This window comes from Anomaloglossus baeobatrachus, chromosome 3 (genome assembly GCF_048569485.1).
Source record: "Anomaloglossus baeobatrachus isolate aAnoBae1 chromosome 3, aAnoBae1.hap1, whole genome shotgun sequence".
NCBI lineage: Eukaryota > Metazoa > Chordata > Amphibia > Anura > Aromobatidae > Anomaloglossus > Anomaloglossus baeobatrachus.
Window position 1 is genome coordinate 703,593,244 of NC_134355.1, and position 25,000 is coordinate 703,618,243.

At 60.6% G+C, this 25,000-nt stretch overlaps 1 protein-coding gene across 1 annotated transcript in view; it reads left to right on the forward strand.

Annotated features, from left to right (window-relative positions):
- The first annotated feature begins 3,985 nt into the window (after positions 1-3,985).
- The window catches only part of SNX17 (sorting nexin 17), a 60,509-nt gene continuing 39,494 nt past the window's right edge, over positions 3,986-25,000 (forward strand). The window contains exons 1-8 of the mRNA XM_075338887.1: positions 3,986-4,081; positions 5,897-5,971; positions 17,569-17,686; positions 18,484-18,548; positions 19,390-19,500; positions 21,827-21,917; positions 23,316-23,403; positions 23,577-23,646. Of these exons, the coding sequence (XP_075195002.1) occupies positions 4,022-4,081; positions 5,897-5,971; positions 17,569-17,686; positions 18,484-18,548; positions 19,390-19,500; positions 21,827-21,917; positions 23,316-23,403; positions 23,577-23,646 (678 nt within the window). The 5' untranslated portion in view covers positions 3,986-4,021. The remainder of the gene's footprint in view (positions 4,082-5,896; positions 5,972-17,568; positions 17,687-18,483; positions 18,549-19,389; positions 19,501-21,826; positions 21,918-23,315; positions 23,404-23,576; positions 23,647-25,000) is intronic.

The following is a 25,000-nucleotide window of genomic DNA, read 5'->3' on the forward strand; positions in this document are numbered from 1 at the left end:
CTCCCCCTGTCACCCCCCCCTCTGCCGGGCAGTCCTCCCCCTGTCCACCCCCCCTCTGCCGGCAGTCTCCCCCTGTCACCCCCCCCTCTGCCGGCAGTCTCCCCCCTGTCACCACCCCCCTCTGCCGGCAGTCTCCCCCTGTCACCCCCCCTCTGCCGGCAGTCTCCCCCTGTCACCCCCCCCTCTGCCGGCAGTCTCCCCCTGTCACCCCCCCCTCTGCCGGCAGTCTCCCCCTGTCACCCCCCCTCTGCCGGCAGTCTCCCCCTGTCACCCCCCCCTCTGCCGGCAGTCTCCCCCTGTCACCCCCCCCTCTGCCGGCAGTCTCCCCCTGTCACCCCCCCCTCTGCCGGCAGTCTCCCCCTGTCACCCCCCCCTCTGCCGGCAGTCTCCCCCTGTCACCCCCCCTCTGCCGGCAGTCTCCCCCTGTCACCCCCCCTCTGCCGGCAGTCTCCCCCTGTCACCCCCCCCTCTGCCGGCAGTCTCCCCCGTCACCCCCCTCTGCCGGCCGTCTCTCCCTGTTCCCCCCCCCCCTCCCTCTGCCGGCCGTCTCTCCCTGTCCCCCCCCCCTCCCTCTGCCGGCCGTCTCTCCCTGCCCCCCCCTCCCTCTGCCGGCCGTCTCTCCCTGTCCCCCCCCCCTCCCTCTGCCGGCCGTCTCTCCCTGTCCCCCCCCTCCCTCTGCCGGCCGTCTCTCCCTGCCCCCCCCCCTCCCTCTGCCGGCCGTCTCTCCCTGCCCCCCCCCCCTCCCTCTGCCGGCCGTCTCTCCCTGCCCCCCCCCCCTCCCTCTGCCGGCCGTCTCTCCCTGCCCCCCCCCTCCCTCTGCCGGCCGTCTCTCCCTGCCCCCCCCCCCTCCCTCTGCCGGCCGTCTCTCCCTGCCCCCCCCTCCCTCTGCCGGCCGTCTCTCCCTGCCCCCCCCCTCCCTCTGCCGGCCGTCTCTCCCTGTCCCCCCCCCGTCCCTCTGCCGGCTGTCTCCCCTCCTCTGCCGGCCGTCTCCCCCTGTCACCCCCCCCTGCCGGCCGTCTCCCGTGGTCCCCCCCTCCTCTGCCGGCCCTGGCTCCTGGCTCTTTCCCCACCGCCCCTCGCCCCTGGCTCTTTGCCCGCCGCCCCTGGCTCTTTGCCCTCCGCCCCTGGCTCTTTGCCCGCCGCCCCTCCGCCCCTGGCTCTTTGCCCGCCGCCCCTCCGCCTCTGGCTCTTTGCCCGCCGCCCCTCCGCCTCTGGCTCTTTGCCCGCCGCCCCTCCGCCTCTGGCTCTTTGCCCGCCGCCCCTCCGCCTCTGGCTCTTTGCCCGCCGCCCCTCCGCCTCTGGCTCTTTGCCCGCCGCCCCTCCGCCCCTGGCTCTGTCCCCTCGGCCGCCCCTGGCTCTGTCCCCTCGGCCGCCCCTGGCTCTGTCCCCTCGGCCGCCCCTGGCTCTGTCCCCTCGGCCCGCCCCTGGCTCTGTCCCCTCGGCCGCCCCTGGCTCTGTCCCCTCGGCCGCCCCTGGCTCTGTCCCCTCGGCCGCCCCTGGCTCTGTCCCCTCGGCCGCCCCTGGCTCTGTCCCCTCGGCCGCCCCTGGCTCTGTCCCATCGGCCGCCCCTGGCTCTGTCCCCTCGGCCGCCCCCTGGCTCTGTCCCCCCCTGGCTCTGTCCCCCCCCTGGCTCTGTCCCCCCCTGGCTCTGTCCCCCCCTGGCTCTGTCCCCCCCTGGCTCTGTCCCCCCCTGGCTCTGTCCCCCCCTGGCTCTGTCCCCCCCTGGCTCTGTCCCCCCCTGGCTCTGTCCCCCCCCTGGCTCTGTCCCCCCCCTGGCTCTGTCCCCCCCCTGGCTCTGTCCCCCCTGGCTCTGTCCCCCCCTGGCTCTGTCCCCCCCTGGCTCTGTCCCCCCCTGGCTCTGTCCCCCCCTGGCTCTGTCCCCCCCTGGCTCTGTCCCCCCCTGGCTCTGTCCCCCCCTGGCTCTGTCCCCCCCCTGGCTCTGTCCCCCCCCTGGCTCTGTCCCCCCCCTGGCTCTGTCCCCCCCCCTGGCTCTGTCCCCCCCCTGGCTCTGTCCCCCCCCTGGCTCTGTCCCCCCCCTGGCTCTGTCCCCCCCCTGGCTCTGTCCCCCCCTGGCTCTGTCCCCCCCTGGCTCTGTCCCCCCCTGGCTCTGTCCCCCCCTGGCTCTGTCCCCCCCTGGCTCTGTCCCCCCCTGGCTCTGTCCCCCCCCTGGCTCTGTCCCCCCCTGGCTCTGTCCCCCCCTGGCTCTGTCCCCCCCTGGCTCTGTCCCCCCCTGGCTCTGTCCCCCCCTGGCTCTGTCCCCCCCCTGGCTCTGTCCCCCCCTGGCTCTGTCCCCCCCTGGCTCTGTCCCCCCCTGGCTCTGTCCCCCCCTGGCTCTGTCCCCCCCTGGCTCTGTCCCCCCCCGGCTCTGTCCCCCCCCGGCTCTGTCCCCCCCCGGCTCTGTCCCCCCCCGGCTCTGTCCCCCCCCGGCTCTGTCCCCCCCCGGCTCTGTCCCCCCCCTGGCTCTGTCCCCCCCCTGGCTCTGTCCCCCCCCTGGCTCTGTCCCCCCCCTGGCTCTGTCCCCCCCCTGGCTCTGTCCCCCCCCTGGCTCTGTCCCCCCCCTGGCTCTGTCCCCCCCCTGGCTCTGTCCCCCCCCTGGCTCTGTCCCCCCCCTGGCTCTGTCCCCCCCCCTGGCTCTGTCCCCCCCCTGGCTCTGTCCCCCCCCTGGCTCTGTCCCCCCCCTGGCTCTGTCCCCCCCCTGGCTCTGTCCCCCCCCTGGCTCTGTCCCCCCCCTGGCTCTGTCCCCCCCCTGGCTCTGTCCCCCCCCTGGCTCTGTCCCCCCCTGGCTCTGTCCCCCCCCTGGCTCTGTCCCCCCCCTGGCTCTGTCCCCCCCCTGGCTCTGTCCCCCCCCTGGCTCTGTCCCCCCCCTGGCTCTGTCCCCCCCCTGGCTCTGTCCCCCCCCTGGCTCTGTCCCCCCCCTGGCTCTGTCCCCCCCCTGGCTCTGTCCCCCCCCTGGCTCTGTCCCCCCCCTGGCTCTGTCCCCCCCCCTGGCTCTGTCCCCCCCCTGGCTCTGTCCCCCCCCTGGCTCTGTCCCCCCCCTGGCTCTGTCCCCCCCCTGGCTCTGTCCCCCCCCTGGCTCTGTCCCCCCCCTGGCTCTGTCCCCCCCCCTGGCTCTGTCCCCCCCCTGGCTCTGTCCCCCCCCTGGCTCTGTCCCCCCCCTGGCTCTGTCCCCCCCTGGCTCTGTCCCCCCCCTGGCTCTGTCCCCCCCCTGGCTCTGTCCCCCCCCCTGGCTCTGTCCCCCCCCTGGCTCTGTCCCCCCCCTGGCTCTGTCCCCCCCCTGGCTCTGTCCCCCCCCTGGCTCTGTCCCCCCCCTGGCTCTGTCCCCCCCCTGGCTCTGTCCCCCCCCCTGGCTCTGTCCCCCCCCTGGCTCTGTCCCCCCCCTGGCTCTGTCCCCCCCCTGGCTCTGTCCCCCCCCTGGCTCTGTCCCCCCCCTGGCTCTGTCCCCCCCCTGGCTCTGTCCCCCCCCTGGCTCTGTCCCCCCCCCTGGCTCTGTCCCCCCCCTGGCTCTGTCCCCCCCCCTGGCTCTGTCCCCCCCCTGGCTCTGTCCCCCCCCTGGCTCTGTCCCCCCCCTGGCTCTGTCCCCCCCCTGGCTCTGTCCCCCCCCTGGCTCTGTCCCCCCCCTGGCTCTGTCCCCCCCCTGGCTCTGTCCCCCCCCTGGCTCTGTCCCCCCCCTGGCTCTGTCCCCCCCCTGGCTCTGTCCCCCCCCTGGCTCTGTCCCCCCCCTGGCTCTGTCCCCCCCCTGGCTCTGTCCCCCCCTGGCTCTGTCGCCCCCTGGCTCTGTCGCCCCTGCTCTGTCGCCCCTGGCTCTGTCGCCCCTGGCTCTGTCGCCCCTGGCTCTGTCGCCCCTGGCTCTGTCGCCCTCGGCCGCCCCTGGCTCTGTCCCCTCGGCCGCCCCTGGCTCTGTCCCCTCGGCCGCCCCTGGCTCTGTCCCCTCGGCGCCCCTCTGCTTCTGTCTCTTGGTCTCATTTTGCTCTCTTTTCCCCAGGTGGTCTCTGCCTTCTCTTTCCCTGTGTGACCTCCCATCATGCACTTCTCCATTCCTGAGACTGAGACATGTAACTCGGATTCTGGGGGTCCGTACGTGGTGAGTGACGCTGCAGAGATCTGACAATTCATGTGATGTGGTGTACAAGGGGGGAGGCGACCGTGGTTATTGATGGGAGTAATGTGCGGATATTATGGCCGCGCCGTGCACCAGGACGAGGCGCAGCTTCTGGACGCGAGGAAATCTAATCCCCAACAGACGATGTTCTGTCATTATACGCCCCCGCTGCTCTCCTTCACTACCCACACACCGCCGCCCGGACACCGCCGCCCACACACCGCCGCCCCACACACCGCCGCCCACACACCGCCTCCCACACACCGCCTCCCACACACCGCCTCCCACACACCGCCGCCCACACACCGCCGCCCACACACCGCCGCCCACACATCACCTCTTCTTTCACTTATCTCTTTGTGTAGTCCCTCGCCCCGGTCGTCCCTCGCCCACACATCGCCTCTTCCCTCGCCCCTTCCCTTCTCTTCCCTCTTCGCTCGCCCCGGTCTTCGCTTGCCCCGGTCTTCGCTCGCTCGCCCCGGTCTTCGCTCGCTCGCCCCGGTCTTCGCTCGCTCGCCCCGGTCTTCGCTCGCTCGCCCCGGTCTTTCGCTCGCTCGCCCCGGTCTTCGCTCGCTCGCCCCGGTCTTCGCTCGCTCGCCCCGGTCTTCGCTCGCTCGCCCCGGTCTTCGCTCGCTCGCCCCGGTCTTCCCTCGCTCGCCCCGGTCTTCCCTCGCTCGCCCCGGTCTTCCCTCGCTCGCCCCGGTCGTCCCTCGCCCCGGTCGTCCCTCGCCCCATTTTTTGTTCCCACCCTTCCTCCTTCAGAGGCTTCTCTCCACCCCAACAGCCCTTTCCCTTCGCCCCACATCCCCTCACACATGGGCCGTAGTGAGGACTGTTCCGGGCATCATATCCGCCATTGTCTGCGGGTGCTCCTCACCTTACACGCCACGTCGTCTTCTCTCTCCTTCCATTACATGGCACGTCGTCTTCTCTCCTTCCTTCCATTACACGGCACGTCGTCTTCTCTCCTTCCTCCCGTTACACGGCACGTCGTCTTCTCTCCTTCCTCCCGTTACACGGCACGTCGTCTTCTCTCCTTCCTCCCGTTACACGGCACGTCGTCTTCTCTCCTTCCTCCCGTTACACGGCACGTCGTCTTCTCTCCTTCCTCCCGTTACACGGCACGTCGTCTTCTCTCCTTCCTCCCGTTACACGGCACGTCGTCTTCTCTCCTTCCTCCCGTTACACGGCACGTCGTCTTCTCTCCTTCCTCCCGTTACACGGCACGTCGTCTTCTCTCCTTCCTCCCGTTACACGGCACGTCGTCTTCTCTCCTTCCTCCCGTTACACGGCACGTCGTCTTCTCTCCTTCCTCCCGTTACACGGCACGTCGTCTTCTCTCCTTCCTCCCGTTACACGGCACGTCGTCTTCTCTCCTTCCTCCCGTTACACGGCACGTCGTCTTCTCTCCTTCCTCCCGTTACACGGCACGTCGTCTTCTCTCTCCTCACATTACACATTACGTCTTCTGTCTCCTCACATTACGTCTTCTGTCTCCTCACATTACGTCTTCTCTCTCCCCACATTACGTCTTCTCTCTCCCCACATTACACGGTACGTCTTCTCTCTCCTCGCGGTACGTCTTCTCTCTCCTCGCGGTACGTCTTCTCTCTCCTCGCGGTACGTCTTCTCTCTCCTCGCGGTACGTCTTCTCTCTCCTCGCGGTACGTCTTCTCTCTCCTCGCGGTACGTCTTCTCTCTCCTCGCGGTACGTCTTCTCTCTCCTCGCGGTACGTCTTCTCTCCTCACATTACACGGTGCGTCTTCTCTCTCCTCACGCTGCGTCTTCTCTTCCAGGCGTACAATATCCATGTGAACGGGGTGTTGCACTGCCGGGTGCGGTACAGTCAGCTGTTCGGCCTCCATGAGCAGGTGAGACGTGGGGGGCAGGGTGTATAATTGAAGTCTGTGTGTTTGTGTATACACAGTGGGGAATATAAGTATTTGACCCCCTGCGGATTTTGCAGCCCCCCCTCCCCCCACTACACAGAATGGAGCGACTGTAATGTCTATCGTAGGCGACTTCACCGGTGACAGAATAAAAAATCCAGAAAATCCCATTGTAGGATTTATAAATAATTAATTAGCATTCTATGGCATGAAATAAGTATTTTATCACTGACCGATTAGCAGGAATTCTGCTCTCATAGACCTGTTATTTTTCTCCTCCTCTGCACTCATTACCTGGATTAATTGCCCCTGTGTGACCGCGTTACCTGTATAATAGACCCCTGTCCGCACAATCAATCACACTCCAACCTCTCCACCACGGCAAAGACCAAAGAGCTGTCTAAAGACACCAGGGACAACATTGTATACCTGCACAATCCTGGGACGGGCTACAGGACAATAGGCAAGCAGCTTGGTGAGAAGGCAACAACTGTTGCCACAATTATTAGACAATGGAAGAAACACAAGATGACGGTCAATCTTACTCGGTCTGGGGCAGCATGAAGCAGAGGGTGTAAACATCATACCTTGAGGGGGCTTTTCTGTAGATAGGTCAGGACAACTGCATTGTGTTGAAGGGAGGATGGATGAAGTCATGTATTGCAAGATTTTTGCCAACAACCTCCTTCCCTCAATAAGAGCATTGAAGATGGATCATTGCTGGGTCTTTCAGCATGACAATGTCCTGAAACACACAGCCAGGGCAACTAAGTAGTTGTAAGAAGCATTTCATGGTCCTGGAGCAGCTTAGTCAGTCTCCAGACCTGAACTCAAGAGAAAGTCCCTGGAGGAGCTGAAACTCAATGTTGCCAAGTGACAGCCCCAAAACCTGAACGATCTGGAGAAGATCTGTACGGAGGAATGATCTGGAGAAGATTTGTAAGGAGGAGCGACCCGAAAGATCTGGAGAAGATCTGTATGGAGGAGTGACCCGAAAGATCTGGAGAAGATCTGTATGGAGGAGTGACCCGAAAGATCTGGAGAAGATCTGTATGGAGGAGTGACCCGAAAGATCTGGAGAAGATCTGTATGGAGGAGTGACCCGAAAGATCTGGAGAAGATCTGTATGGAGGAGTGACCCGAAAGATCTGGAGAAGATCTGTATGGAGGAGCGACCTGAAAGATCTGGAGAAGATCTGTATGGAGGAATGACCTGAAAGATCTGGAGAAGATCTGTATGGAGGAATGACCTGAAAGATCTGGAGAAGATCTGTATGGAGGAATGACCTGAAAGATCTGGAGAAGATTTGTATGGAGGAGCGACCCGAAAGATCTGGAGAAGATCTGCACGGAGGAATGATCTGGAGAAGATTTGTATGGAGGAGCGACCTGAAAGATCTGGAGAAGATCTGTATGGAGGAGTGACCTGAAAGATCTGGAGAAGATCTGTATGGAGGAGTGACCTGAAAGATCTGGAGAAGATCTGTATGGAGGAGTGACCTGAAAAATCTGGAGAAGATCTGTACGGAGGAGTGAGCTGAAAGATCTGGAGAAGATCTGTATGGAGGAGTGAGCTGAAAGATCTGGAGAAGATCTGTATGGAGGAGTGACCTGAAAGATCTGGAGAAGATCTGTATGGAGGAATGACCTGAAAGATCTGGAGAAGATCTGTATGGAGGAATGACCTGAAAGATCTGGAGAAGATTTGTATGGAGGAGCGACCCGAAAGATCTGGAGAAGATCTGTACGGAGGAATGATCTGGAGAAGATTTGTATGGAGGAGCGACCTGAAAGATCTGGAGAAGATCTGTATGGAGGAATGACCTGAAAGATCTGGAGAAGATCTGTATGGAGGAATGACCTGAAAGATCTGGAGAAGATCTGTATGGAGGAGTGACCTGAAAGATCTGGAGAAGATCTGTATGGAGGAGTGACCTGAAAGATCTGGAGAAGATCTGTATGGAGGAGTGACCTGAAAGATCTGGAGAAGATCTGTACGGAGGAGTGAGCTGAAAGATCTGGAGAAGATCTGTATGGAGGAGTGACCTGAAAGATCTGGAGAAGATCTGCATGGAGAAATGATCTGGAGAAGATCTGCATGGAGAAATGATCTGGAGAAGATCTGTATGGAGGAGTGAGCTGAAAGATCTGGAGAAGCTCTGTACGGAGGAGTGACCTGAAAGACCTGGAGAAGATCTGTATGGAGGAGTGAGCTGAAAGATCTGGAGAAGATCTGTACGGAGGAGTGAGCTGAAAGATCTGGAGAAGATCTGTACGGAGGAGTGACCTGAAAGATCTGGAGAAGATCTGTACGGAGGAGTGACCTGAAAGATCTGGAGAAGATCTGTACGGAGGAGTGACCTGAAAGATCTGGAGAAGATCTGTACGGAGGAGTGACCTGAAAGATCTGGAGAAGATCTGTACGGAGGAGTGACCTGAAAGATCTGGAGAAGCGCTGTACGGAGGAGTGACCTGAAAGACCTGGAGAAGATCTGTATGGAGGAGTGAGCTGAAAGATCTGGAGAAGATCTGTATGGAGGAGTGAGCTGAAAGACCTGGAGAAGATCTGTATGGAGGAGTGAGCTGAAAGATCTGGAGAAGCTCTGTACGGAGGAGTGACCTGAAAGACCTGGAGAAGATCTGTATGGAGGAGTGAGCTGAAAGATCTGGAGGAGATCTGTATGGAGGAGGGACCTGAAAGATCTGGAGAAGATCTGTACGGAGGAGTGACCTGAAAGATCTGGAGAAGATCTGTATGGAGGAGTGAGCTGAAAGATCTGGAGAAGATCTGTACGGAGGAGTGACCTGAAAGATCTGGAGAAGATCTGTATGGAGGAGTGAGCTGAAAGATCTGGAGAAGATCTGTACGGAGGAGTGACCTGAAAGATCTGGAGAAGATCTGTATGGAGGAGTGAGCTGAAAGATCTGGAGAAGATCTGTACGGAGGAGTGACCTGAAAGATCTGGAGAAGATCTGTATGGAGGAGTGAGCTGAAAGATCTGGAGAAGATCTGTACGGAGGAGTGACCTGAAAGATCTGGAGAAGATCTGTACGGAGTGAGCTGAAAGATCTGGAGAAGATCTGTACGGAGGAGTGAGCTGAAAGATCTGGAGAAGTCACCAGATACAGAGGACGGAGGCGACGGGCGGTCACTGGATACCGGAGTTTCTGTCTTTGCTACAGTTTCTCCATCTGCTGTGTATGTGGGACACACTGTGCTCTTCATCTCGGATGTCAGATGCCCTGCTTACTGTCAAGAATTACCCTGTGTGTGTCGGTGAGTGTGAGGCAAATCCCGGGATATGAAGATGAATTATGACTCCAGTCATAATCCCTCATCACTCCCTGGCAGTGCCCCCTCCCTTCTTGTTCTCAGTGTTCCACTTACACCTCCAGGGCCATGTCCTGTGATATGGAAATTAGGTGGCTTGGGGACAATGGACACAGGATGACTCCCTGCCGTGACCCTGTAGTGGGGGCTGCTAGCTAGTTAGCAAGGCTATGGAAATAGCCAGACAGAACGACTCCAGTAAAAAATGGTTCATATCTCGCAAGCCATATTTCCGATAAATATGGCAACCATAAAAATGGTGTCTCCGCATGCGGACGATGCCGGCACACCCTTTTTATGGGAGCAGGACATTGGGAAATGCCCCAGGCGTGATATCAGCCAATGGGGAACTGGCAGACAGGTCATGAGTCCCCTCGTTCTGTAGCTAAATTCATAACTGTCACAATGAGAGCATTGGCGTCCGCCTACGACGCTCCCAGGCAAAGTTATGGCCCATATTCCATGTTGTGGATTGTCCATAACTCAAGCCAGGGGTGGAGCAGTGCTCCCTCTGAGGTCACTAAGGTAGGAGGGGACCTGGATTTGCCCAGGTTGATAACCCTACTTCGGCCATTTTCCAGTGTTCTTTTCGCTGGGGGCACGTGTAGGAAACATCTGTGGGAAGGATCCTAGAAACCTGGGTACAGCGCCCCCCTGTGGCCAGACGCAACAAGGTAACTGCTGGAACTGTGTATGCCTGTTTGTAACCCATGCTTTGATTGTAACTGTACTCTGACATATGTATATTCTGTAGATTCCCTATTGTATATATTGTAGTTTCTAGTGTGCTTTAGGCTGATTAAATTATATAATTAATCTTGGGCTGTTCTGTTATCTCGATCTTGAATCCCACGTCTGTGTGTTCGGCTAATAGTTACCGTAAATCGGTTGGTGGCAGCGAATTGTGCCAAGGATTATTGTGGGGAGGCCAGTGAGATTCGGGGAGATTTTATATATTCCGCCCGCGGAGGTCGGGGGAATATATACCTTACTCTCACCGGGGACCCTTCAATAATCGGCATAAGTAGTATAGCGGCCTCCTTGCTTATGGTCGGGCAATTCCATAATTGGCCTGACTATAAGAGGGGCGCTAGAGAGCGCGTCACGTGCTCTGTCTGTCGGTCGGGAGGTATAAAGGAGGGGTGACCCCCACTTGTTACCCCCCGATTGTGACGTACTGGTAGCCAGCGCGGGGGATTTCTGAGTGACCCCCCCGGTGGTTTGTGACATATTGGTGGCATAGCGGTGGGATCGAGATAATAGTGTGTGTGAGTGTGAGACCCATACTCCCAGACACTAAAGACTGCCTGCAGCAGCTGTGGCTGCTGGGGTCTTCAGACTAGCTCAACACTAGAGTGTCAGAGTGCAGATACTGTAAGGTGTGTGGAGGCATCAGGTGTCAGTTCTGTGTCAGTGACCAAAAGTCTGCAAGAATGGCTGATGGCACCAGGAGCAGAGCTATGCAACTGGCCAATGCTAAGGCAGGAGCCGAAGAGAGGGAGGACGGTGCTGTGGACAGCAATGAGGAGGTTGCCCACGAGTCCTCCAGGAGCTCGACGCCAGAAAACCGTTCTGCCGAGGACATTGCGCAACCTGGCACTGCTGGACAAGATGAGGAGGAGCTCACCCAAGGTTCCTCAACGAGCCAGATGCCAGCCCTCCGCTCTGAAAGGGACAGTGAATCGCCTAGCTCTGCAGCGTGCCGCAGATCACCACGTGCCATTCCACCGAGCCTGGGAGGCTCGGATAGCCTTCTTCAAATGGCTATGGCCCTTCTCCAGGCTGGAGACCAGAAGGGCTACAAGGAACTCCTGGCAGAGCGCAGGGCAGAGCGGCAGGCAGCGCGTGACGCTGAGGCTGCGGAGCGGCAGGCAGCGCGTGAGGCTGCGGAGCGAGAGCGGCAGGCAGCGCGTGAAGAGCGAGAGCGACAGGCAGACCGTGACTACCAGCTGCAGCTAGCTCAGCTCCGGCCCTCATCAGCCACATGTGACCTTCGAGACACAAAACTTCCAAAGGTCCGTGTTGAGGACTTCCCAGTGCTGGAGAAGGATGGAGACTTGGACTCTTTCTTGACTGCTTTTGAACGGACTTGCTTGCAGCACCATCTGGACAAGGACCAGTGGGCCAAATACCTGACCCCCCGTTTAAAGGGTAAGGCCCTGGATATCCTTGGGGACTTGCCTGCTGAGGCAGATCAGGGCTACGACACCATCAAGCGGGCCCTGATCCAACAGTACAACCTCACTCCAGAGTCCTACCGCAAGAAGTTCCGGAGCCTACAGAAGGGACCAAAGGACTCCTGGGCTGACCACCGGCGGGCACTTGCCCGAGCTGCCGACCACTGGACCCAAGGCCTGCAGCTTTCCACCGGACCGGAGATCCTGGACTTGTTCATCACGGAGCAACTCTTGTGGAACTGCCCTGAGGATCTCCGCCAGTTCATCCGAGACCAGAAGCCAAAGGGGTCCACGGCTACAGCTGCCCTTGCCGATGACTACACCAACAACCGGGCCCCTGAGGCCAGGAGAGCGGCCACCAGCAGCACCTGGAGAGGGGGTAAGATGAATTCGGCGACTGCCCCACCTGCCCCTAGACTGCAGGGGGTGTCCCCCTCAACTCCCCTCTCCAGGCCCGTGGCGGAACCAAGACGGTGCCACCAGTGCAACCTACCTGGACACTTCAAGGCCATGTGCCCTCAGCGTCCCAAGGCCCCGGCTCCGTCCCCGTCCCAAGGGCCGCCCAAGGTGTATTGTGTGGGTGGGGGTGGTGGTAGGTCCCTGGACAGCTTCCAACCTGTCACCGTCGGCCGGTCTGTGACCATAGGACTGCGAGACAGCGCCTCGGAGGTGACTCTGGTGCGGCCTGAGATGGTGTCCCCCCAAGACTTGATCCCTGGAAAAACCCTCGCTGTCTCCGGGATTGGAGGCACTGACCCGGCGCTGCCTGTTGCTGACATTTATGTGGACTGGGGCGCAGGGCGGGGGGTGAGGGAGGTGGGGGTAACTGATCGGATCCCTGCAAACGTGCTACTTGGGACAGATTTGGGGCAGATAACCTCCCAGTTTGGGCCCCCCCCAAGGGCTGAACCTTCAGCCCGTACTGACATGACTCCTAACAATGTTAATGTGTTATCTATGAATGATGTAAGGGAGGAGGGAGTGAACTCTGATATTTCTGCTTGCATAGACACCATAGACACACACTCAGCTGCAGCTGTGACAGGGGAGGGGGTCAGAGAAAGGTGTGACAATGCCTCTACAAGTAACCAGCCTGTGAGCTGGGATCTGTTGCCCTCTGCAGGGATAAGCAGAGAGCAGGGTGCTGCAGGGGGAGGACCAGTGTGTGGGGTGGGGGCTACCACAGCAAATGTGGGGTCCCCAGAGATTTCACAGCGGGGTTCTGTTGCTGCAGGAGGGGAACAGGCAGGTGAGATTGGGGCCGGTCCAGGAGCGGAAGTGCTCCCAGGTAAGATCTCGGTGCATGGTTCCCCCACAACCGGGGTGTCAGGAAGCCAGGTAGGTCTGCCTGAACCGGCGACTTGGTCAGGAACGGAGGAGGAGCAGGCACGACCCACGGTCGCAGCGGCTGTGGCCGCTGTCACCCGCAGTGGGAGTGCTGGAAGCCAAGGGGCCTCCCGGAGGTCCGATAGCTCTTCCCCTTCTGACCAAGTGGCAGCCGAGTCAGGTGGAGGCCAGGACACAGGTCCCGGGGTACTGACTGAAGATGTGACAGTCTCGTCGATTCTGGCCACATCTAGTCAGGGGTTTCAGGCAGCGTTAGAAGCTGACGACAGCCTGAAAGCTCTTAAGGAGCAGGCGGCACAGCCTCCCTCGGACTCGGACCCGGAGCGAGTGGTCTGGGACCAAGGACGGCTGTACCGGGCCACGGTCCAGCAGGGTTCACCGGAGGCGTGGCCCAGGGACCGACAGTTGGTGGTACCCTATCCGTTCCGGACGGAGTTGTTGCGGATCGCACATGAGATTCCGATGGCCGGACACCTAGGGATCGCTAAGACCAAGGCCAGGTTAAACCAGCATTTCTACTGGCCAAAAATGGGGGCCGATGTGGCTGCCTACTGCCGTTCGTGTGAAACCTGTCAGAGAGTGGGGAAGGCGGGGCCACGCCCCAAAGCCCCACTGGTATCTCTGCCAATCATCGATGAGCCTTTCAGGAGGGTGGCTGTGGATCTGGTCGGCCCGCTGGCCATCCCCAGCAGCTCCGGGAAACGCTTCATACTGACGGTAGTGGACTATGCCACCCGGTACCCAGAAGCAGTGGCCTTGTCGTCCATTCGGGCTGACAAGGTGGCCACCGCATTGCTGGAGATTTTCTCCCGAGTGGGTTTTCCCCAGGAAATGCTCACTGACCGGGGGACCCAATTCATGTCCCAGCTGATGGAGGCCCTCTGTAAGCAAGTCCAGGTGCGACATCTGGTGGCCAGCCCGTACCATCCACAGACTAATGGCCTGTGCGAGCGGTTCAATGGCACCTTAAAGCAGATGCTTAAGATGTTGGTCGACTCCCATGGGCGTGACTGGGAGCGGTATCTCCCACACCTGTTATTTGCTTACCGGGAGGTTCCACAGGCCTCAACAGGATTCTCACCGTTTGAGCTCCTGTACGGGCGACGTGTGCGGGGCCCCCTGGCTCTGGTGAAAGAGGCTTGGGAAGGGGATTTGGCCACCCCTGGAGTGTCGGTTATCGAGTATGTCATGCGCTTCCGGGACAAAATGCAGGCCTTGACGCAACTGGTACACGACAATATGGCTCAAGCCCAGGCCGATCAGAAGCGTTGGTACGACCAGAACGCTTGTGAGAGGACCTACCAAGTGGGTCAAAAGGTGTGGGTACTGGTCCCCGTACCACAGGACAAGCTTCAGGCAGCCTGGGAAGGCCCATACCTCGTGTACCAGCAGCTCAACCCTGTAACGTACCTGGTCACCCTGGACCCTGCCCGTGGAAGGCGGAAGCCCTTCCATGTGAACATGATGAAGGCACATCATGAGCGGGAGGCATGTGCGCTCCCCGTGTGCAACCTGCCCGAGGAGGGAGAAGCGGAAACCCTCTTGGATATGCTAGCCCAGGTTAGGGCAGGCGGATCCATTGAGGATGTGGAGGTTGGCCACCAGCTCTTGGAAGACCAACGGTCCCAGCTGTGGGCCACCCTCCTCCCCTTCCGGGGGTTGTTTACCAACCAGCCCGGAAGGACTGACTTGGCTGTCCATCACGTGGACACTGGGGATCATCCCCCGATCCGGCGTTCAGCATATCGGGTCTCCCTGGAGGTGCAGCAACACATGCGCCAGGAGATTGACGAGATGCTGAAGCTGGGGGTGATCCAGGCATCCAACAGCGCTTGGGCCTCGCCTGTAGTCCTCGTCCCTAAGAAGGACCGAACCACTCGGTTCTGCGTGGACTACAGGGGGCTCAATGCGGTCACGGTCGCCGATGCGTACCCAATGCCACGCATCGATGACCTGCTCGATCAGTTGGCCGGGGCTCAGTACCTGACCATCATGGATCTGAGCCGGGGATATTGGCAGATCCCCCTGACTCGCAAGGCCAGGGAACGCTCTGCCTTTATTACCCCATTTGGACTGTACGAGTCCACGGTGATGCCATTCGGGATGAGGAATGCCCCTGCCACTTTCCAGCGGATGGTCAACACCCTGCTCAAGGGACTTGAAGGGTACGCGGCCGCGTACCTGGATGACATTGCCGTCTTCAGTCCCACCTGGGAGGACCACCTAGAGCATCTAGCACAGGTGCTCAGGCGGATCCACCGGGCAGGTTTGACCATCAAGCCGGGAAAGTGTCAGCTGGCCATGAGCGAGGTCCAGTACCTCGGTCACCGGGTAGGTGGGAGAACACTGAAGCCCGAGCCTGAGAAAGTGGAAGCCATCGCATCCTGGCCCACCCCCAGGACCAAGAAGCAGGTGATGTCCTTCTTGGGGACCGCTGGGTACTATAGGAGGTTTGTTCCATGCTATAGTAGCCTGGCAAAGCCCTTGACGGACCTCACCAAGAAGAAGCTGCCCTCTGCAGTCGATTGGACAATGGACTGCGAGACAGCCTTCCGGGCCCTAAAGGACGCCCTGTCCAGCCCGCCCGTGCTACAGGCAGCCGACTTCACGCGGCCGTTTGTAGTACAGACCGACGCCAGTGACTTCGGCCTCGGTGCGGTGCTCAGCCAGGTGGACTCTGCGAGCCAAGAGCACCCAGTCTTGTACCTGAGCAGGAAGCTGTTACCAAGGGAAGTTGCCTATTCCACGATGGAGAAGGAGTGCCTGGCCATAGTGTGGGCCCTGCAGCGTCTGCAACCCTATCTATACGGGCGCCACTTCATCGTGGAGACGGACCACAATCCCCTCAGCTGGTTGCACACCGTCTCTGGGACGAATGGGCGATTGTTGCGATGGAGCCTTGCGCTCCAGCAATACAACTTCACCATTCGCCACAAAAGGGGCCGTGACCACGGTAACGCAGACGGGCTGTCCCGACAAGGAGAGGTCGCGGACGGGCGCACGGGGGAACACCGGAGTGTGCTGCCCCCTAGCGCCCTCAAAAGGGGGGAGGTGTGAGGCAAATCCCGGGATATGAAGATGAATTATGACTCCAGTCATAATCCCTCATCACTCCCTGGCAGTGCCCCCTCCCTTCTTGTTCTCAGTGTTCCACTTACACCTCCATGGCCATGTCCTGTGATATGGAAATTAGGTGGCTTGGGGACAATGGACACAGGATGACTCCCTGCCGTGACCCTGTAGTGGGGGCTGCTAGCTAGTTAGCAAGGCTATGGAAATAGCCAGACAGAACGACTCTAGTAAAAAATGGTTCATATCTTGCAAGCCATATTTCCGATAAATATGGCAACCATAAAAATGGTGTCTCCGCATGCGGACGATGCCGGCACACCCTTTTTATGGGAGCAGGACATTGGGAAATGCCCCAGGCGTGATATCAGCCAATGGGGAACTGGCAGACAGGTCATGAGTCCCCTCGTTCTGTAGCTAAATTCATAACTGTCACAATGAGAGCATTGGCGTCCGCCTACGACGCTCCCAGGCAAAGTTATGGCCCATATTCCATGTTGTGGATTGTCCATAACTCAAGCCAGGGGTGGAGCAGTGCTCCCTCTGAGGTCACGAAGGTAGGAGGGGACCTGGATTTGTCCAGGTTGATAACCCTACTTCGGCCATTTTCCAGTGGTCTTTTCGCTGGGGGTCACGTGTAGGAAACATCTGTGGGAAGGATCCTAGAAACCTGGGTACAGCGCCCCCCTGTGGCCAGACGCAACAAGGTAACTGCTGGAACTGTGTATGCCTGTTTGTAACCCATGCTTTGATTGTAACTGTACTCTGACATATGTATATTCTGTAGATTCCCTATTGTATATATTGTAGTTTCTAGTGTGCTTTAGGCTGATTAAATTATATAATTAATCTTGGGCTGTTCTGTTATCTCGATCTTGAATCCCACGTCTGTGTGTTCGGCTAATAGTTACCGTAAATCGGTTGGTGGCAGCGAATTGTGCCAAGGATTATTGTGGGGAGGCCAGTGAGATTCGGGGAGATTTTATATATTCCGCCCGCGGAGGTCGGGGGAATATATACCTTACTCTCACCGGGGACCCTTCAATAATCGGCATAAGTAGTATAGCGGCCTCCTTGCTTATGGTCGGGCAATTCCATAATTGGCCTGACTATAAGAGGGGCGCTAGAGAGCGCGTCACGTGCTCTGTCTGTCGGTCGGGAGGTATAAAGGAGGGGTGACCCCCACTTGTTACCCCCCGATTGTGACGTACTGGTAGCCAGCGCGGGGGATTTCTGAGTGACCCCCCCGGTGGTTTGTGACAGTGAGCTACTTCGGGGGGCCAATGGGCTCCCCTTGCACACTTTTGCGAGGCCAGTGGACTCCTCTTGCCCCCTTTTGCGGGGCCGGTGGGCTCCTCTTGCCCCTCTTTGTGGGGCCGGTGGGCTCCTCTTGCCCGTCTTTGTGGGGCTGGTGGGCTCCTCTTGCCCGTCTTTGTGGGGCCGGTGGGCTCCTCTTGCCCGTCTTTGTGGGGCCGGTGGGCTCCTCTTACCCGTCTTTGTGGGGCCGGTGGGCTCCTCTTGCCCGTCTTTGTGGGGCCGGTGGGCTCCTCTTGCCCGTCTTTGTGGGGCCGGTGGGCTCCTCTTGCCCCCTTTTGTGGGGCCGGTGGGCTCCTCTTGCCCCTCTTTCTCTGATTTCTCTCTCGTGTATATTTCAGCTCAGGAAGGAATATGGAAACAACGTGGTGCCGATCTTTCCCCCCAAGAAGCTTTTCACCCTCACCCCATCCGAGGTGGAGCAGAGGCGTGAGCTGCTGGAGAAGTACATGCAGTCAGGTGAGTGCTGCGGCCAGTGGAGTGACCAGACCTTTCCCCTGCAGAATCCAAGACCCTGCCTCTACTGGGAGAGGACCTCCCACCAGTGACACAGACCCCGCCTCTATTGGGAGAGGACCTCCCACCAGTGACACAGACCCCGCCTCTAATGGGAGAGGACCTCCCACCAGTGACACAGACCCCGCCTCTAATGGGAGAGGACCTCCCACCAGTGACAGACCCCGCCTCTAATGGGAGAGGACCTCCCACCAGTGACAGACCCCGCCTCTAATTGGAGAGGACCTCCCACCAGTGACACAGACCCCGCCTCTAATGGGAGAGGACCTCCCACCAGTGACACAGACCTCGCCTCTAATGGGAGAGGACCTCCCACCAGTGACAGACCCCGCCTCTAATGGGAGAGGACCTCCCACCAGTGACACAGACCCCGCCTCTAATGGGAGAGGACCTCCCACTAGTGATAGACCCCACCTCTAATGATATAGAACCTCCCACCACAGCTCTGACAGACCCCGCCTCTAATGATATAGGGCCTCCCATCATAGCTCTGACAGACCCCGCCTCTAATGATGGGATGGGACTAATAGGTGTACTAGCCACTATACATGTCCAGCACTCTCTGTTATCAGCCAGTGTTCCTGAGGATGTACGTTCATGCTGCTGTATTCTGGAGATGAGTAGCGTGTACCTCGTGCTATTGTCCCTGTTATCTGCAGCGAGTGCATCTGGTGGCAGTGCTGGGGTGTTGCCGGTCTATAAGGTTGTTGTCTATGCTGTGACGCTTCTTCTCTCCGCAGTGCGGCAGGATCCGGCGCTGGGGTCCAGCGAGATATTCAACAGCTTCCTCCGGCGCTCCCAACAGGTCAGTTCTGTCCCTTCCCCCTCGCCACATCACATTGACGTGCTGGGTGCACTCCCCCCCCCCCCATTCCCTCCCCACCAGTCCCTGCAGTGTTACTGCAGTACAGGCCTCATACCCCCACCTCCTCCATCTCTGCAGTGCAGCTTCTGTACAGGCCCCATACCCCCGCCTCCTCCATCTCTGCAGTGCAGCTGCTGTACAGGCCCCATACCACCGCCTCCTCCATCTCTGCAGTGCAGCTGCTGTACAGGCCCCATGCTCTCGCCTCCTCTGTCTCTGCAGTGCAGCTGCTGTACATACAGGCCCCATGCCCTCACCTGTCTCTGCAGTGCAGCTGGTATGTGCGCCACTCCCCCCGCTTCATCTGTCCCTGCAGTGCAGCTGCTGTGTGCACCACTCCCCCGATTCTGCAGTGCAGCTGCTGTGTGCACCACTCCCCCGCCTCCCCCGATTCTGCAGTGCAGCTGCTGTGTGCACCACTCCCCCCGCCTCCCCCGATTCTGCAGTGCAGCTGCTGTGTGCACCACTCCCCCCGCCTCCCCCGATTCTGCAGTGCAGCTGCTGTGTGCACCACTCCCCCCGCCTCCCCCGATTCTGCAGTGCAGCTGCTGTGTGCACCACTGTCCCGCCTCCCCCGATTCTGCAGTGCAGCTGCTGTGTGCACCACTCCCCCGCCTCCCCCGATTCTGCAGTGCAGCTGCTGTGTGCACCACTCCCCCCGCCTCCCCCGATTCTGCAGTGCAGCTGCTGTGTGCACCACTCCCGCGCCTCCCCCGATTCTGCAATGCAGCTGGAGCACACGAGGCTCCGTTTTCACCATTATCCACCACTGTTTTCCCAGGAGACCCAGCAGATCCCCACGGAGGAGGTGCAGCTGGAAATTTTCCTTTCCAATGGTCAGAAGGCAAAAGTGTCTATTCTAACGTCTGACCAGACTGAGGACGTACTGGAGGTGAGAGGCTCCACCCCCTCCTGTCTGATATCCTCCTGTACCCTCCGCCCCCTCCTGTCTGATATTCTCCTGTACCCTCTGCCCCCTCCTGTCTGATATTCTCCTGTACCCTCTGCCCCCTCCTGTCTGATATTCTCCTGTACCCTCCGCCCCCTCCTGTCTGATATCCTCCTGTACCCTCCGCCCCTTCCTGTCTGATATCCTCCTGTACCCTCTGCCCCCTCCTGTCTGATATTCTCCTGTACCCTCCGCCCCCTCCTGTCTGATATTCTCCTGTACCCTCCGCCCCCTCCTGTCTGATATCCTCCTGTACCCTCTGCCCCCTCCTGTCTGATATTCTCCTGTACCCTCCGCCCCCTCCTGTCTGATATTCTCCTGTACCCTCCGCCCCTTCCTGTCTGATATTCTCCTGTACCCTCCGCCCCTTCCTGTCTGATATTCTCCTGTACCCTCTGCCCTCTCCTGTCTGTTATTCTCCTGTACCCTCTGCCCCCTCCTGTCTGATATTCTCCTGTACCCTCTGCCCCCTCCTGTCTGATATTCTCCTGTACCCTCCGCCCCCTCCTGTCTGATATCCTCCTGTACCCTCCGCCCCCTCCTGTCTGATATCCTCCTGTACCCTCCGCCCCCTCCTGTCTGATATTCTCCTGTACCCTCCTCCCCCTCCTGTCTGATATTCTCCTGTACCCTCCGCCCCCTCCTGTCTGATATTCTCCTGTACCCTCCGCCCCCTCCTGTCTGATATTCTCCTGTACCCTCTGCCCCCTCCTGTCTGATATTCTCCTGTACCCTCTGCCCCCTCCTGTCTGATATTCTCCTGTATCCTCTGCCCCCTCCTGTCTGATATTCTCCTGTACCCTCTGCCCTCTCCTGTCTGATATTCTCCTGTATCCTCTGCCCCCTCCTGTCTGATATTCTCCTGTACCCTCCGCCCCCTCCTGTCTGATATTCTCCTGTACCCTCTGCCCCCTCCTGTCTGATATTCTCCTGTATCCTCTGCCCTCTCCTGTCTGATATTCTCCTGTACCCTCCGCCCCCTCCTGTCTGATATTCTCCTGTACCCTCCGCCCCCTCCTGTCTGATATTCTCCTGTACCCTCCGCCCCCTCCTGTCTGATATTCTCCTGTATCCTCCGCCCCCTCCTGTCTGATATTCTCCTGTACCCTCCGCCCCCTCCTGTCTGATATTCTCCTGTATCCTCTGCCCCCTCCTGTCTGATATTCTCCTGTATCCTCTGCCCCCTCCTGTCTGATATTCTCCTGTATCCTCTGCCCACTTCTGTCTGATATTTTCCTGTACCCTCCGCCCCCTCCTGTCTGATATTCTCCTGTACCCTCCGCCCCCTCCTGTCTGATATTCTCATGTACCCTCCGCCCCCTCCTGTCTGATATTCTCATGTACCCTCCGCCCCCTCCTGTCTGATATTCTCCTGTATCCTCCGCCCCCTCCTGTCTGATATTCTCCTGTACCCTCCGCCCTCTCCTGTCTGATATTCTCCTGTACCCTCCGCCCCTTCCTGTCTGATATTCTCCTGTACCCTCTGCACCCTCCTGTCTGATATTCTCCTGTACCCTCCGCCCCCTCCTGTTTATCCTCCTGTACCCTCCGCCCTCTCCTGTCTGATATTCTCCTGTACCCTCTGCCCCCTCCTGTCTGATATTCTCCTGTACCCTCTGCCCTCTCCTGTCTGATATTCTCCTGTACCCTCTGCCCCCTCCTGTCTGATATTCTCCTGTACCCTCTGCCCCCTCCTGTCTGATATTCTCCTGTACCCTCCGCCCCTTCCTGTCTGATATTCTCCTGTACCCTCCGCCCTGTCCTGTCTGATATCCTCCTGTACCCTCTGCCCCCTCCTGTCTGATATTCTCCTGTACCCTCTGCCCCCTCCTGTCTGATATTCTCCTGTACCCTCTGCCCCCTCCTGTCTGATATTCTTCTGTACCCTCTGCCCCCTCCTGTCTGATATCCTCCTGTACCCTCCGCCCCTTCCTGTCTGATATCCTCCTGTACCCTCTGCCCCCTCCTGTCTGATATTCTCCTGTACCCTCCGCCCCTTCCTGTCTAATATTCTCCTGTACCCTCCGCCCTGTCCTGTCTGATATTCTCCTGTACCCTCTGCCCCCTCCTGTCTGATATTCTCCTGTACCCTCTGCCCCCTCCTGTCTGATATTCTCCTGTACCCTCTGCCCCCTCCTGTCTGATATTCTTCTGTACCCTCTGCCCCCTCCTGTCTGATAACCTCCTGTACCCTCCGCCCCCTCCTCTCTGTGGTGACATCATGGTGACTTCATCATATATTCAGTGTTTTTTCCCCTTGTATATGCAGGCTGTAGCCGCTAAGCTGGACCTCTCGGAGGAACTTCTCGGATATTTTAGCCTCTACCTCATAAAAGACGGAGCAGACGGATCTTTCTCATGTGAGTTTATTATATGTACGCGGCTCAGACATTACCGCTGCCCATTCGTCTCCCTTACCATGCATTCCAGGCTCTTGTTCGGCTTCTAGGCCCCACCTGCCAGCCTTTTTTCTCGGCCCCGCCTGCCTGCCGGCCTTTTTTCTCGGCCCCGCCTGCCTGCCGGCCTTTTTTCTCGGCCCCGCCTGCCTGCCGGCCTTTTTTCTCGGCCCCGCCTGCCTGGCGGCCTTTTTTCTCGGCCCCGCCTGCCTGGCGGCCTTTTTTCTCGGCCCCGCCTGCCTGGCGGCCTTTTTTCTCGGCCCCGCCTGCCTGCCGGCCTTTTTTTTCGGCCACGCCTGCCTGCCGGCCTTTTTTCTCGGCCCCGCCTGCCTGCCGGCCTTTTTTCTCGGCCCCGCCTGCCTGCCGGCCTTTTTTCTCGGCCACGCCTGCCTGGCGGCCTTTTTTCTCGGCCCCGCCTGCCTGCCGGCCCTCGCTCGGCTTCTCGGCCTCTCGGCCCCGCCTGCCTGCCGGCCCTCGCTCGGCTTCTCGGCCCCGCCTGCCTGCCGGCCCTCGCTCGGCTTCTCGGCCCCGCCTGCCTGCCGGCCCTCGCTCGGCTTCTCGGCCCCGCCTGCCTGCCGGCCCTCGCTCGGCTTCTCGGCCCCGCCTGCCGGCCGGCCCTCGCTCGGCTTCTCGGCCCCGCCTGCCGGCCGGCCCTCGCTCGGCTTCTCGGCCCCGCCTGCCGGCCGGCCCTCGCTCGGCTTCTCGGCCCCGCCTGCCGGCCGGCCCTCGCTCGGCTTCTCGGCCCCGCCTGCCGGCCGGCCCTCGCTCGGCTTCTCGGCCCCGCCTGCCGGCCGGCCCTCGCTCGGCTTCTCGGCCCCGCCTGCCGGCCGGCCCTCGCTCGGCTTCTCGGCCCCGCCTGCCGGCCGGCCCTCGCTCGGCTTCTCGGCCCCGCCTGCCGGCCGGCCCTCGCTCGGCTTCTCGGCCCCGCCTGCCGGCCGGCCCTCGCTCGGCTTCTCGGCCCCGCCTGCCGGCCGGCCCTCGCTCGGCTTCTCGGCCCCGCCTGCCGGCCGGCCCTCGCTCGGCTTCTCGGCCCCGCCTGCCGGCCGGCCCTCGCTCGGCTTCTCGGCCCCGCCTGCCGGCCGGCCCTCGCTCGGCTTCTCGGCCCCGCCTGCCGGCCGGCCCTCGCTCGGCTTCTCGGCCCCGCCTGCCGGCCGGCCCTCGCTCGGCTTCTCGGCCCCGCCTGCCGGCCGGCCCTCGCTCGGCTTCTCGGCCCCGCCTGCCGGCCGGCCCTCGCTCGGCTTCTCGGCCCCGCCTGCCGGCCGGCCCTCGCTCGGCTTCTCGGCCCCGCCTGCCGGCCGGCCCTCGCTCGGCCCAATTCCCTACCCCTTCCTGAGTACAGGACTCATATTGCTTTTCTTCCAGTTGTCAGGAAGCTGCAGGAGTTTGAGCTGCCCTATGTGTCAGTCACCAGCCTGCGGAGCCGAGACTACAAGATCATTCTGAGGAAGAGGTCAGCGGGATTGATGATGATGATGATTGATGGGTCATGACAGGTGATGGATGGTAGATTAGGGAAATGCATGAAACTGATGATGGGAAATGGATGAGGCTCCTGAGAGATGTGTGATGATGGTACTGCTCTTCTTCTGCGGGGTCTCATGTTTGAGGTTTCTTCTTCCGCAGTTACTGGGACCCTTCGTATGACGATGATGTCATGGAGAAGAGGGTGGGTCTGAACCTGCTGTACGCTCAGGTTGGTGCTGGGTTCTTGGTCTTTTCTTCTTCTGTTCCAGCTCTCTGGGGTCTGCTGACTGGTGGAGGGTCCTGGGGCGCAGCCTTCTTTGGGGTCTGCTGACTGGCGGAGGGTCCTGGGGCGCAGCCTTCTTTGGGGTCTGCTGACTGGCGGAGGGTCCTGGGGCACAGCCTTCTTTGGGGTCTGCTGACTGGTGGAGGGTCCTGGGGCGCAGCCTTCTTTGGGGTCTGCTGACTGGCGGAGGGTCCTGTGGCGCAGCCTTCTTTGGGGTCTGCTGACTGGCGGAGGGTCCTGGGGCGCAGCCTTCTTTGGGGTCTGCTGACTGGTGGAGGGTCCTGTGGCGCAGCCTTCTTTGGGGTCTGCTGACTGGCGGAGGGTCCTGGGGCGCAGCCTTCTTCTCCTCTCTGCTGCTCTCTGGGGTCTGCTGACTGGCGGAGGGTCCTGGGGCACAGCCTTCTTTGGGGTCTGCTGACTGGTGGAGGGTCCTGGGGCACAGCCTTCTTCTCCTCCTCCTCTGCTGCTCTCTGGGGTCTGCTGACTGGCGGAGGGCTCTGGGGCACAGCCTTCTTTGGGGTGTGCTGACTGGCGGAGGGTCCTGGGGCACAGCCTTCTTTGGGGTCTGCTGACTGGCTGAGGGTCCTGGGGCACAGCCTTCTTTGGGGTCTGCTGACTGGCGGAGGGTCCTGCGGCACAGCCTTCTTTGGGGTCTGCTGACTGGCGGAGGGCTCTGGGGCACAGCCTTCTTTGGGGTCTGCTGACTGGCGGAGGGCTCTGGGGCACAGCCTTCTTTGGGGTCTGCTGACTGGTGGAGGGTCCTGGGGCACAGCCTTCTCCTCCTCCTCCTCTGCTGCTCTCTGGGGTCTGCTGACTGGCGGAGAGTCCTGGGGCGCAGCCTTCTTTGCGGTGTGCTGACTGGTGGAAGGCTCTGGGGCGCAGCCTTCTTTGGGGTCTGCTGACTGGCGGAGGGTCCTGGGGCGCAGCCTTCTTTGGGGTCTGCTGACTGGCGGAGGGTCCTGGGACGCAGCCTTCTTTGGGGTCTGCTGACTGGCGGAGGGTCCTGGGACGCAGCCTTCTCCTCCTTCTCTGCTGCTCTCTGGGGTCTGCTGACTGGCGGAAGGTCCTGGGGCGCAGCCTTCTTTGGGGTCTGCTGACTGGTGGATACCTCTGGGGTGCAGCCTTCTCCTCTCTCTCTGCTCCTCTGGGGTCTGCTGACTGGTGGAGGGTCTTGGGGCACAGCCTTCTTTGGGGTCTGCTGACTGGCGGAGGGCTCTGGGGCGCAGCCTTCTTTGGGGTCTGCTGACTGGCGGAGGGCTCTGGGGCGCAGCCTTCTTTGGGGTCTGCTGACTGACGGAGG